We start from the raw sequence: 14,040 nt of genomic DNA, 5'->3' as shown, positions 1-14,040 counted from the left end.
TTTAGAAAAACTTTAAACTAAGATAAATGATAAAATAATTGCAATTATAGCCCCTCGTAGTAATTAATTAGTTAATTTAAGCCTTTTATAACTTTTGATTAATGAACAAAAAATCATTTTTAGACGCAGAAAAATTATATAATGGCCCCCTCAAAATTTTGAGACTTGAGCCTCGAAGTTTATATTAACTAAATTCTTTGAAATAAAAGTAAAAGGACTAAATTATAAATATATAAAGAATACATAAATTTGAAGTATATTTTAACCAAAATGAAATTCTCTATATTTACATTTATAACAATTTTTTTTTCAATAATTTATTAAATAATCTTAAAAGAATGCATTTCAAATACATGCATAGATTCCATTCTTTATTTTGTTGTTTAATTAAGGCAACAATAAAAGGGGAAACAGTTTTTTCAGTCCATTGACCCAAATAAATTTTACGTTATAAAAAAAGTTAATTCCACCATTCATCCCTAAACTATATATTCCGTTCTAATTTGATTTTTAAACTTCAAAACATTCCAATTATATCCTAAACTCTCGAAGTTATATCAATAAAGTCATTTCATTACTAAAATTATTAATTGAACGGTAAATAAGATGTTAAATCTTATCTGTCATAGTTTCCCCTAATGGGTCTACCGTACGCGAATTGTTAATTATTAGGCTCGCTTTAGTGGATACTTGAGAAACAAAAAAAAAATGAAAAACTTAAAGAAATTCAGTTTTTTTTTTTAAAGATAGGCATTAACATTTTATTTTATTTTTTAAAATTTGTCATTTTAAATTATGTCACTTAAAATCTGATACATCATTTAATGGTTAAATTAATGGTTTTAATAATTGAAGGACGTAATTAATATAACATCAATAGTTTAAAAATGTCCGATACAATCAACTCAAAAGAAAAATCCAATCAATGTTTCCCCTTTTCTTCTTTAATACATTTATCATATGGACTTCTCCTTTATTTTTGGATCAATTTTTAAAAAATTTATCCCTTTCATACTCATACATATACAAATTTATTTCATAAGGGAAATTGGTGCACTTTGAGTGTAATTTTTATTCAATTGGGTTTGCCAAGGAATTCTACAAGTCCACATGCATGCATTTACGTAAGATGTAATTTACTTTATTTGCACATTAACATTTATTAGCTAACTAAATTATTGGTTTTTTAAATCCGATTAAATCGAAAATTGAATGCCTACCCAATAAATATTTGTTTATTGTTTTAGTTTTTAAAATTTAATAATTTTTAAAATTATAAAACATGTAATGATTCATATAAAATATATTTAAAATTTTAAAAATTTATCAAAGAAACTTTAACTCGATTGACATTGTTACCGTGTTAACGAGATATGATTTAAAATACATTTAAATACATATTATCTTCTAATTTATGAGTTTAAGATATTTAAAGATAGATAATAAGAATGGTATAAAAATTTCTAATAGAATTAATAGTTTATGACACGTTTAAACAAATAACACAAGAAAAGTAGACACCACATGTATTATCATAATATTTTTAGTCTAATTATGACTTTAGTCCCTCGATTATACTCAGATTTAAGATTTGATACTATTTGGTATGATCTGATTGTATGCTGATATAATGTCATTAATAAATGCATATTGATAACATGTTGAAGTGGTTAAAAAGATCTTTTTTTTGTTAGTAGCTTTCTTACGGTCAAAATAGAATTTTCTTACAGTAAAAATCTATGTCATCACTTTAATGACATTAAAGTGTTCACAGATTTCGACCTACTTAACATTTTAAAAGTAGAGGACCAAAATATACAACTTGAGCAAGGTAGAGGGTCTAAAACCATAATTTAACCGATATATTTTGGATTCAGAATTGCATGTAAATCAAACTACCATGATAGATATGGTGCATCTGACCTGTACGAATATGGGCCTCGAACAAAAGTTTCATGAATTCGGGCTAACCTGACCCGACCCAACACTTCGATAACGATATGCATGGTCCAAGAAGAACAAAGTTGCTATTCAGTTCCATAAATGATTGATTACCCAAAACTTCGAAGTCCATGAACAAACACGCAAAAAATCCGAGATAGAAGAGACATTTTGGACAAAAGCGGAGTTTCTATGGTAGTAAAGAAACAAAATGACTATTCGAAAACAAAACATTTCGACGAAGTTTGTAAAACCTGGTGGAAAGGCAGAGTCACTTGAGTCATCGATTGAATGCCGTCAGGCGTCTAGACAACTGCATGGAAAGAAGATACAACATTAGGGAGCTTGGACAAAAGGTTTGAATTCTACATGGGAAATGTTCATAATTATACGAGATTCCACATTTAGAACGACAGCTTAATATCGCTATAATAACGAAGATAAAAGATGATGGATTGTTTCAACCGTAGCAACAATCGGGATCACAAGGACGCAGAAACGACAAAAAGCTACAACATAAAAAACCAGTAAAGCTGAATTATGCCATGTGGTGGCTAGAGCTGATACAACTGATATATGAATCATTATCGGTACTATCATTATACATTCATTAAAACGACCCGACAAATCAACTAACAAAGATCATAAACCAGGAAGTCGACATTACCTCAAATGTTGCTGGGGTACATGAAGACTCTGACCCTATCTCCCTACAAAGGAACGAAAACATACATACATGTAAGACTAAAAGCAGAATGTACATAAACCGATTAAGTAACAACAAATATAACACGCTTACCATAGATTTAGGGGGAAGGTTCGACTTGAACTTAGCACGAACGACACCACTGTTACCATGCGGTCTAGTTACCTTGCCCCAAATGCAGCGATAATGAGAACCATTCTTCTTCACCTTAGCCTTGTAAATATAAGCCATACGCTTGCCGGCATACCAAGCTACTTCCTCTTTGGTGTTAACTCCCTCAATTTGGATTAATGAAGTGTTCGGATACTGGTTTGACTTCGACCTAACACCCATCGGCACCGAACAAATCATAAGCACCAATTTCAAAAACAAGGCAATAAAGGGAGGAAAAAAAATTCAAAGAACAATATATAACCTGATTCATCATTTAGTTAACACAACTAATTACTTTTGGTTAAAGTATCTAGGATGTCCTTGTATTATTGGGACCGGATCAAATTAGTGCCTCTATTATTAAAGGGATCAATTTAGTCCCTATACTATTAAAAAGAATGAAATTAGTCTAGATGGTAAAAAGAGTTAACATTTACCATATAAAAAATGTCTTGAAAGTTATTTCTTTCAATGCCAGTTCAATACCAAACAAACTATTTCAATTATAAAATCATAAAAACTTTAAAATATTAACTTTGTTAAACAGTAAATGATTTTTTTAACAGTAAATGCTAACTCTATTCCAATTCTTTTTAATAGTACAGGGACTAAATTGATCCATTTAATAGTAGAGGGACTAAATTGATGAAGTCCCTATAATAAAGTGACCTCTATTGTACATTGACCAATTACTTCCTGTCCAACAAAGCAAACCCTAGCAATTCAATCACACAATTAACCCTAAACCCTAACACAGTAAACCGGCTAACGTCCCTATAATAAAGTGACCTCTATTGTACGTTGACCAACTACTTCCTGTCCAACAAAGCAAATCCTAGCAAGTCAATCACACAATTAACCCTAAACCCTAACACATTAAACCGGCTAATGTTACTCAAACGTTAATTAAGTACTCAATTTTTTTTTAAAAAAAATTCTCTAATTCCTAAAACAAAAGAAAAGCTTAAGATCAATTAAAACTGTTTAGAGTTTTATTACCTCTTGTAACCCAAGATGGTTCCTCTTACATAGAGTCTGCAAATGGGAAACAAATAGAAAACAATTTAAAAAAATAACAAGTTAAAGCTAAAAATTTTAATAACATAAGCTAAAAACGAAAATTAAAAAAATTAGGGTTTTGAAAGAGTAAATGCAAAGATCAAAATGACCTGACTCGCTCCCCTTGGCGTCCCTTCACCATTTTCTTTTTTCCGATTTGGAATCTGAGGTTTACTCCTTTTGATATCTGATAAAGGTGGCTGCACAGGGTAGAACTAAAAACCCTAATTTGGGGGGAAGTTATATAACGGGGCTGAAATATAAAAGACTGTAAGTCCAACGTATAACCATATATGGATTTGGGCCTTAGTATTGAGTCATTGGACCTTTCGGAAGAGTGATTTGTCTTTTTTTAACTTTAATATGTTCAGTCAGTTGGTTCGGTTAACTCGATTAATTTACAATTTTTTATTGTATTTTTTTTCTTAATTATATTTTGATTTTGATATAAATTTGATTTGGGTTCATCTGTTGGGTTCGTTTTGTAAATTGGATTAGATTTGATTTAAATTATGTATTATATATTTATTATACTAAAAATAATATTTATTAAGTCGATTCAATCGAGTGATTCAATTATAAAATTTAATAACCGATAACAGTTAAGCATTTGAACATCTCCTAAATCGGCCGAAGCCGAGCTTAAAAAGTTTTTGAATTAGAAATGACCAAATTCAAAAGGACCAAACTTGATATAACCTAACTTCAAAAAATACTCAAAAACCCAAATGATTCGAAACTTAAAATGCCATAAACCCAAAATACCTCAACTTTTTCATCCCTAATTGACCCAACCCAGATTGAAAGAAGAGGTTTGATATCTTGGGATTACTTGCATCACAAAACTCTTATCTTAAACTCGACTCAACCTAAGCAAAACCTGATGCGTTAAACAAGTAATCCAACTCTTAAACAAATCTTGTTCGTAACGACTACCATATATATATATGTATGTATATCTCCATCAATTTGCACATTTGCCTAAAACATATAATGTATACTTCAGCTGAACACAAAAAAATTCAACCTTGTTTTCTTCATAAAGGAAAGGGAACTACAGTAAGAAAAAACTCACACTAGTTTTGCTTTCAAAAATTGTTTGATGCTTTGCCCCATCAAATCTACAAGGAAAAGATTGGGACTTTTTTTTTCTATTCTTTTGGGGAAAGAAAAAAACAGATCAGTGTATTAAAAATTTAAAATGGTAAAAAAAGTACAATTTTGTTTTTAGTTATACCAGTCAAGAAACAAGATTGAAAAGGTAAGAACAAAGAAGAAAAGCACTAGAAAGGTCCGGCTACTGCGGTTCCTTTGGATAGCTTGTGAAAGCTCTTTGTTACCAAGCTCTACGTTTTTTGTTGCTTCAACGGCCTGCAGGAAGACATAAAAATGGTGGTGTCGATTTAAAGGTTGCATAAGAGGAGGAAAAAATTGGAAAGCCGATGCTTAGAGCTGAAAAAAATATGACACTATCTCTGTAAAAGTATTATAGAGGCCCCTGTACTATAGGCAAAATAGTCCCTATATATTAGATAAAAGAGTAAACTAGTTCTTTTTGTTAAAATTTTATTAATTTTTACTGTTAAAAATTGACATGACTGATGAAATAACCAAATAGTTACATGTGGCATGCCACTTGTACCTTATGCTGACATACAAAAACCAATTTTTAACAGTAAAAATGGATAGAATTGTTAACTGACGGATGAATTTGCACTTTGATCTAACCTACAAGGACTAATTTACCCATTTTTTAGTAGAGGGGGCAAAATACAATTTGACTCCTAGTACAAGGGCTTCTATGATACTTTTACCCACTGTCTCACGCTGAAATGCCTGATTCAATTACTGTAATGAACTATCTGACCCTAGATGCTTTTCGATAATAAACATTGTAAACTAGAAATATCGTCCCATAAAGTGTATCTACTTCATTCACTTTTCAATAAAAGGACATTGTAAACTAGAATTACCGTCCCATAAAGTAAATCCAGCTAATACAATCGAACTTAATCTAATCAGGTTTCGTAAATGAGATTTTATGATGTTAAGTGAATGAGTAACAATGGATTAATATAGGAAAAGGAAAATACAAGGTTAATATATTGGCAGTGCAAAGCGAAAGTGAATGTGCAGCGGAACGTTTTCACACCTGATCATAAAGATGTTCTATCTGTTGAGCTTGCTGCAGAACATGTGTGGACATGAGATGATTTAGTGCAGACATCTCCACCATTTTAGTTTCGGTGTCCTGAACAGCGTCTAGAAGACTAGTCAACTCGACCTATATAAATAAGCAGAGCAGTTAGTATCTATAGAATGGAAAGTAGTCAAAACTTATTCTATATGAAACCTACAATGGAAAGTATTCTGATTACCTGAAGAGCACGGGTTTCATCGTCCAGTAATTCCTGTTGGAGTCTAAGAGGTTCAGGTTGATTCTCATAGGTCTCTCTGTGCTCCAAGTTCAATGGTTTAGAGGTATCTATAGAATTTGAGTCAACAACCTTCTTAAGTTTTCTTCTTGGCATTGCTCTATTGATAGCTTCTTGGAAACGAACAGCTCTCATCTGATCAAACTGTGCCGTGACCGAATGAAGTTTCTCACTCAAAATTAGTACCTGAATATTAAGGAAGAGCACAAATGTTCATTCATCAAGCTAACAATACCACTATCTTTTTTTTTATTAGAGAGATGAAGAAAACAGTACCATGCAAAAATAAAAAGTTAACGAAAGAACAAATGCCGAGGCCATAAAATATTATTGCAAGGGAAACTCAAGTTATCGCGTAAAAAGATGAAAAGAAAAAGATAAAGACTCGAATCTTGATAAGATCATTTAGCTCCTATCGGAAAAGAGACAAATTAGAAGGTAAAAGTACTATGAAGGTCCCTGTAGTAGGAATCAATTTGCTTTTTGCCCCCTGTACTCAAAAAATGGGCAAATTAGTCTATGTACATTAAATCAAAGAGCAAATTAATCTTTCTATTAAAATTTCATTCATTTCTACTGTTAAAAACTAGACTTTGTACGTTAGCATGCAGTATACGTGGCATGCTACATGTCACTATATGGTTATCCCGTCAACCACGACAATTTTTAACAATACAAATGGATGAAATTTTTAACAAAAAGGACTAATTTGTCTTTGATCTAACGTATAATGATTAATTTGCCCATTCTTTTGAGTAAGAGAACGCAAAATGCAATCTTACTCCTAGTACAGGGCCTCCATGATACTTTCACCCTTAGAACCAATTCTTTAAATCAATCAACTTAAGGTGGACAGTTTTAGAAAGTAGACAAAGTCCTAGAACCAATTCGCTTCGAAAAACAGTAAGAAGAGTTTAACCTTACCACTCCATGTTTGTGCGCTATCGTATCAGCATTCGAGGAATCCCTAATCCCAAGCCACCCCTTCGAGCTTGCCTCTTCATCATTTATACAATTTTTGAGAACATCAATTTGTTCTTTGCAAGCTTTAACAAAAGCAGTAACCTGCAACCAATTCTGCCTTAGTAACATAGGAAGTAAACAATCTAATACTCACAATCACGAACTTCAATTAATTCAAAAATAAAAATTTTCCGGTGTATCAAAAGCAACAAAGAACTGAATACAGCCGAACACTTCCTCTCTCCGGAAATAACCGCTATATACACACACACCCCATTTGGTATGACTCAATAAAGAACACAACAACACCAAAAATCTGAAATCAACTAAAAAATTCTTAATCCTTTAAATGCATAAACAAATTTTACCACATCAAAATGCATTACTACCTTAGAGTTATAGGTGGATTAAAGCAAAATTTCCCAAAAATTTGCTAATCAAACTAAGAACAGTGTAATGTTGGAGCAAAAGCATGTAAACATTACTTCATGTTCAATGCTGTCCCTTTCTTGCTCAGTTGTTCGGTGACGATCCACGTAATCTTTACGGTGCTTTAACAAGAACTGATCCAAAGCTCCGATACTCTCCAACTAATTAAAAAAGCTCAAACATTAAAAAGAATTCCCTCTTACAAAAAAAGAATTTGGAAATTTTTTGCAATTTACCGTTTTGAGTGCAGATTTAAGAAAGGGCGTCCTTTGCCGTGGTTTATGGATTATGAAAGACGCCATAATTGCTGCTAATTTAGACTATCAACAAAAAAAAAATCAGAATCCAACACAATTATTAAAAACTAATGAAAAAATATCAAAGATTTAAATTATTAAAAATTTACAAAACTAAATCAAAATAAAATCGATTACCTCGTTGAAACCTGATGAAATTGCAGATTGCCGTACAGCGTCTTTGAAATCTTCAGTCCGATCTCTGAATCTCGACATATTTTTGTAATTTTCAATTGCTTGTTCTTTTTCAAATTTCGTTGTGAATTTAGGGTTTTTTTATTTGCTCTAAAAAGTAATTAAATACTTTAATTGGATTGAAAATCCAGAACTGAAGAGAAGATTTGAAAGCCTAGGAGAAGAAAACGAAAATCTAGAGAAAAGAGATGGAAAAAGCGATTAATGGTTTAAAATATTATAAAGATGTACATTTTCAATAACTCACCCTCAATTTTAAAATTATGCAAATTAGTCCTTCTAGACAAACTAATAATTTAGAATGGTATTTAACTATTTTAAATATTAAATACTAATTTTGTTAAAATTTAATTTTTTTTATTTTTATTAGTATAATGAATAAATTAATAAATTTAATAATAAAATAACTTCTTTTAAAGGAAAAGCATTTTTGTCAAGTGTGTGATTTTTAATTAAAAACATTTTTTAAAATGAAATAGAAAAAAAATTTATCAAAATAGTTGCACTAAAAAATTACTTATCGAAATAGAAAGAGTTTTACAATAGAGATAGTGAAATTTACAAACTTCCACTATTTACAAATTTAAAATTTAACTCATATACTTCTATGTTTAAAAATTTTTAATCTCTTTATTTTCAAGATTTTAAAATTCAAACTCAATTGTTAAACCCGTAAATTATTTTTAAGATAAACTATCAAAATAATCACTTTTGTTTACCTCAAATTACATTTTAGTCACTTATATTTGAAATATTACGTTTTAACCACTTATGTTAATGGTTATAATATTTTAATCACTGAACCGTTAATTGTTATTAAAAATTTTGTTTAAAATAATCATTTAACGTGTTACGTCAGCTTATCATTACACAGTTAGCGACAATTAACGACTCTATGACCAAAATATTACAACACATTAACGTAAATAACTAAAACATAACATTTCGTAAACAAAAAATGATTAATTTGATAATTTCCCCTTATTTTTATTGAAATAAAAATTTCCCATTCATAGCACATTTTCATTAAAACAACACAGTATTTTTTATTAATATTTCCTTCACAGTACTTTTTAAACACAGTTTTTATATATATACCAAACTATTTTTCTAACAATACAAAACTAGCCCTTATTCAACATCTAGTTGAATCAGAGGTTGCGAATTAAAAAAGAATACACACTCATCGTAACCGAAAAAAAAAAAATCACTCGAGCGATGGAATACGTAATAATATTCCATACAAACTCGAGGTTTAACACGGTCAGCGTAACACATGCACATCCCGTAACAACCCCGAGTTCGTAATCTCAATATCTGCAACCCCTTCATCTTCATCAATTCATTAATTTACGAGCATTATCGTCACACGTCGGCAAATATATGATACTCTTTCGAATCCACAATAATAAGTCTTATACCTGCAACTGTGGCTGCAACAGACATGAGTGCAAAGAACCCAACATTTAACCAATGCCATGATTGTTGTAATGAACTCAATTTGTTCTTCTTCGCCATGAGGAACATGTGGTTCGCGAGGATGAATGTTAGAGGGAACGTGCTTAATGCTCCCGTTAGGCTCTCGAAATCTCCAAGGAATGGTAACATGGCTGATACTAGCGTGCTGATTGTAAGGTAGCTGCCTCGAGCTAAGATTCGAAAGGCTATGTTTGTTACTTTCAACGCACTTCCATGGATCCCAAACTTAGTGTCTAAGTACTCATAAGCTGGACTCGCGAATATCTACAGGAAAAGAAGAGATAGTTAGGGTCGGGTTTCTTTTTTGATATTATGAACGGGTATATATATACACTTACGTGTAAAGCGATGACGGATTGTAGGAAAGCGGACATGTTTGCAGATGCCTTGACCCAAAGTGGACCGGTTGCACTGTTAAGTAAATATGTTGGTGTTGAAGATCCGTAAGCCCAGTAGCCGATGAAGGTAACGGCATACATAGGTACAACTCCAACAGAGAACTGAAAGTATAAAGCTTTCAACATGTTCTTCACCGCAGGCTGCCTCACTGTTGCCTGTTAAACAATGACTACAAATTAAACAATAATTTAATCGAATTTTGGGAATTCTCCCGAGCGGGGATATAATCTGGCACCTACCTGTATTTCGGGAAGCATTCCGGTGTTGAAAGCAAAAACAAGATTTGCAGATGCCCCAATGGTTGAAAAAATCCGGCTGGTGGTTGATGTCCAATGTATGGTATAATCTCTAGGCGCAGCGTTAAGTCCTATAACAGCACAAGATTCGTTATTTCCGTATTAACGCAGCAAAAACCATAAATTTTGACCAACAATATCAGACAAAGTGAAAAATTGAACGAAGGCAGGCAAATATCGAGCCGGTTTCATACATATAATTGCATAGGCATATGAATTCCATGCAAAAAATAAAAACACGAAAAATGTTGGAACTTACCATCCTTAGTTGCCAGCACACACGCCACAATGATATATATCAGGCTGAGAACCGTTGAACATCCTAGCCATATTCTTAGAGACGAGAGATGGGGCGTCGAAATGGCAAACAAAATACACACGACTCCTTCTATGGCAATAAAGTGCGGAAGCTTCAAAGTATGTTCCTCGTTGAAAAGTACATAAAAAGCCTGCATTGCATATCGGTATGTTACCGATTCCCGACAAAACTTTGAGCAATTATAACTAAAATATAACTACAGGGTCTTACCTTTAAAGCAGAACCACCCAAAATGAGATACCCGATATTAATCATGAACAGATTGATGTATTGTAACGCCCACGTAATATAATAAGCTTCCCTACCTATTGAAAACGAGACGATAAGCATACAACGTATAACGACAACATTAATGTTCATTAACATTAATTAAGGCTCATACCATATATTTGTCCTGCGAGATCTCGGTATCTGATATGCCTCTTCCCATCAAATTCATGAAGCTTGGCGACAAGCATGTTTGCGTATAATGATACCGCGGTGGCTAAAAGCAAACCAACTACACCTCCGACCCAACCAAGAGGGACCATGATGGTTCCAGAATATCCCAAGACAAATACACTGTTGATTCCAGTGGTTAAGACAAAACCAGCTTGGAACCATGAATCTGAAAAACTCACCAAAAAAGGTCAATGAGCTCAAATCGTAAATCAAGCTTAATCAGATCAAAACTCACTCGAGAAGACAATCAAGAACTTGATTCCAACAAAGTAGGCATCTTTTAAGGTAAAAAAGTGATGATTTAGTAACATTTTGCAGCAGTAAATACAACACAATAACGGAAAAAACAAATATCAAAGAAAATAAGGGCTCTATACACTGCATTTTGCCCTCTGTACTTAAAAATGGGCAAATTAGTCCCCTTTAGATCAAAGGATAAATTGGTCAAGACCGGTCAAGACCAGTTTGCACTTTGATCTAAGGTATAGGGATTATTTTGCTCAAAAAAAACAAGTGCCTCCATAATACCTTTACCTAGTCAGAACTCAGAAGACCCAAAAATAGTATGAAACAGGCACTAAACAAAGGAAAGATAAAATTTTGCAGTAGCAAACACAACTCAATAAAGGAAAGTACAAGAAAAAGTGTAGAAATTCAACAAAACATGCAATAAAAGACCATGGAAAAACAACACAACGAGCTATTTGGACCGTACAAAACCATTACCATAATGAAAAACACCAAGAAGATCAACATTTGCAGCAGCAAACACAACATAATAAGAGAAAAAATAAATAAATGTGTTGAGATCTAACAAAACATGCAATAAAAAGACCATCAAAATCCCGGAAAGATAGAACTTTTAGGGATCAAAGTATCAAATAAGATAATCAGAAGACCCCCAAAAGTAGTATGAAAAATATAACATTTTGCAGCAGCAAATACAACATAATCAGATGAAGTAAAAGAAAGAAGTCTTAAATCCAACAAAACATGCAATAAAAGACCATAGAAGGATCATTTAAAAATCCCAGAAAGATGAAACTTTGTGGCATCAAATTATCAAAGAAAATAACAATCAAAATACCCGAAATTATTATGAAAATGCCACAAAAAAGTGGTGAAAATCCAACAGAAACTTGCAATAAGAGACCAAACAACAATCACAATGAAAAATCCCAAAAAGAAAAAAAATCATAAACCCAAAAATAAACTACTTTTTCACCATGCAAACAATAAGAACATCAAAATCCCAAGATTAAAAAATGAACAATCCAATCAAATTTCAAAAAGGAAAAGAAAAACCCAGAATTAGAAATAGAACAATCTTCAATATGGGACCAAAAAAAAAAAGAGAAAAAAATATATATATATATATACCAGTGCTAATTTGATGGGAAGTTTCAGGGACATGAAGAGTTAACTTATTAATATCATCATCTGGTTCATCACCATTATCAGCTACCATATTTGGCTCACTTTTCCCTTCTTCTTGAAAGAGCCAAACAGTTTCCCCTTGTTGGTCTTCTTCTTGTTTATTTTCTTCAACAAATATATCTATGAACGCCAGGGTTGCTAATTGGGGGAGAAAATCCTTCTACTTTCTTTCTTATTGAATTTCTATGTCAGAGAAAAAAAAACTTAATTACAGTCAATTAAAGATCCTTTCTTTTCCCAATAACAATAAAATTTTCAATTCTGAAATCTGGGTTTTCTTTTCAAGAATCTAAATGCTCGTTGGTTTGGTAGAAGAAAGTAATGTTTCAGTTAACTTGCCCTCCTGGTTTTTTTCTCTCTTTTGAGCACACATTTCTATATATATATATGAACACGAGGATGTGTACAAGATTTTCCGGGAAAATAAAAATCTAAACAAAACGGAAACAAAAATATATCTTTTTACTATTTAATCAATTTCTTCGGATTAAAAATTTAGGGTAAAATGCACCCAAAGTCACTAAATTATTAGTAAGTTTCTGTTTTGGTCACTCAACTTGAAAAAGTTACAAAATGGTCATTGAATTATTCCAAAGTTTTTATTTAAGTCACCAAAGTGTTAAGTTTTTTTAAAAGTCTAGCTAGTGAACTCTAAGAAATGATTCAACGATCGGTACGATGAATCAATATTCATCGACGAGTAGAATAATATACCTTAGATATAAGGTGATCTGACGGTCAGTGTCAAATATTGGAGAATAAAATTGTTTGAATTTTGATTTGAAGATTCGTAATATTTAAAATTATTTAATATACAAAACTGAATTGTAAGAAAAAAAAGGAATTAGAGCTTTTAATTAGTATAAGTTGTGTGAATAGAGAATATCATACAACAACAACAATTTTAAAAGTTCGGTAATTCAAATGAAAACTTTCAAATAGTTCAATAATTATTTTGTAACTCCTTGAAGTTAAATGACCAAAATGTAAACTTACTAATAGTTTAGTGGCCTCAGAAAGGATTTACCCTAAATTTTATCTTAAGATCATGAGATATAAGTGATTTTGATCATGTCGATCGGACGGTGGAAAATGGATTGAGGATCTTTGTGTAATCTACAAATAAGTAAGAATGTAATAAATTTTACTGGATTTTAGGAAGCACCCTACAACCACTTCCCACTATATTTGGATTTAATTAAAATTCTATCTGATTTGGATAATTAAAAATAATAAAATACTTTTTTCAGATTAATAGAAAAAAAATTAAAAGAAAGGAAATAATTTATAAAAAAAAATAATCGAGAAGAAAAAAAAGAAGGTATTTTTCACTTTATTTTTTTTTCAATGAAAGAAGCTTCATTATGATTTATAATTAATTATTATGTCTTTAAAATTGAAGACATTAATAAAAAACGTATTTTTTACTTTATTTTTTCGATTTTTTATTTTAAGAAATTGGTTCTTAATTATTAAAAAAATATTTATTATA

The 14,040-nt window shown here is 31.5% G+C and overlaps 3 protein-coding genes across 3 annotated transcripts; all 3 read right to left on the bottom strand.

The window, feature by feature from the left end:
• Window positions 1-2,030: 2,030 nt before the first annotated feature.
• Window positions 2,031-4,132, bottom strand: LOC107951545 (60S ribosomal protein L35a-1). Its single transcript, XM_016886633.2, has 5 exons — window positions 3,970-4,132; window positions 3,800-3,835; window positions 2,741-2,969; window positions 2,609-2,651; window positions 2,031-2,254 (listed from the first exon to the last, which is right to left on the bottom strand). The coding sequence occupies exons 1-4, from the start codon at window positions 3,999-4,001 to the stop codon at window positions 2,610-2,612; spliced, it is 339 nt and encodes a 112-aa protein (XP_016742122.1). The 5' UTR covers window positions 4,002-4,132; the 3' UTR covers window positions 2,031-2,254; window position 2,609.
• Window positions 4,133-5,023: 891 nt separating this feature from the next.
• Window positions 5,024-8,371, bottom strand: LOC107951555 (syntaxin-81). Its single transcript, XM_016886640.2, has 7 exons — window positions 8,121-8,371; window positions 7,923-8,006; window positions 7,743-7,847; window positions 7,219-7,359; window positions 6,238-6,480; window positions 6,012-6,143; window positions 5,024-5,230 (listed from the first exon to the last, which is right to left on the bottom strand). The coding sequence occupies exons 1-7, from the start codon at window positions 8,196-8,198 to the stop codon at window positions 5,087-5,089; spliced, it is 927 nt and encodes a 308-aa protein (XP_016742129.1). The 5' UTR covers window positions 8,199-8,371; the 3' UTR covers window positions 5,024-5,086.
• Window positions 8,372-9,203: 832 nt separating this feature from the next.
• On the bottom strand, window positions 9,204-12,988 carry LOC107951563 (proline transporter 2). Its single transcript, XM_016886652.2, has 7 exons — window positions 12,492-12,988; window positions 11,053-11,277; window positions 10,881-10,975; window positions 10,611-10,800; window positions 10,295-10,422; window positions 9,995-10,210; window positions 9,204-9,920 (listed from the first exon to the last, which is right to left on the bottom strand). Exons 1-7 carry the CDS (start codon window positions 12,577-12,579, stop codon window positions 9,543-9,545), a joined length of 1,320 nt encoding a protein of 439 aa, XP_016742141.1. The 5' UTR covers window positions 12,580-12,988; the 3' UTR covers window positions 9,204-9,542.
• Window positions 12,989-14,040: the final 1,052 nt, after the last annotated feature.

Source organism: Gossypium hirsutum, chromosome A10, assembly GCF_007990345.1.
Source record: "Gossypium hirsutum isolate 1008001.06 chromosome A10, Gossypium_hirsutum_v2.1, whole genome shotgun sequence".
NCBI lineage: Eukaryota > Viridiplantae > Streptophyta > Magnoliopsida > Malvales > Malvaceae > Gossypium > Gossypium hirsutum.
The sequence above is the reverse complement of the archived record's forward strand: the minus strand, read 5'-3'. Positions and strand labels throughout refer to the sequence as shown.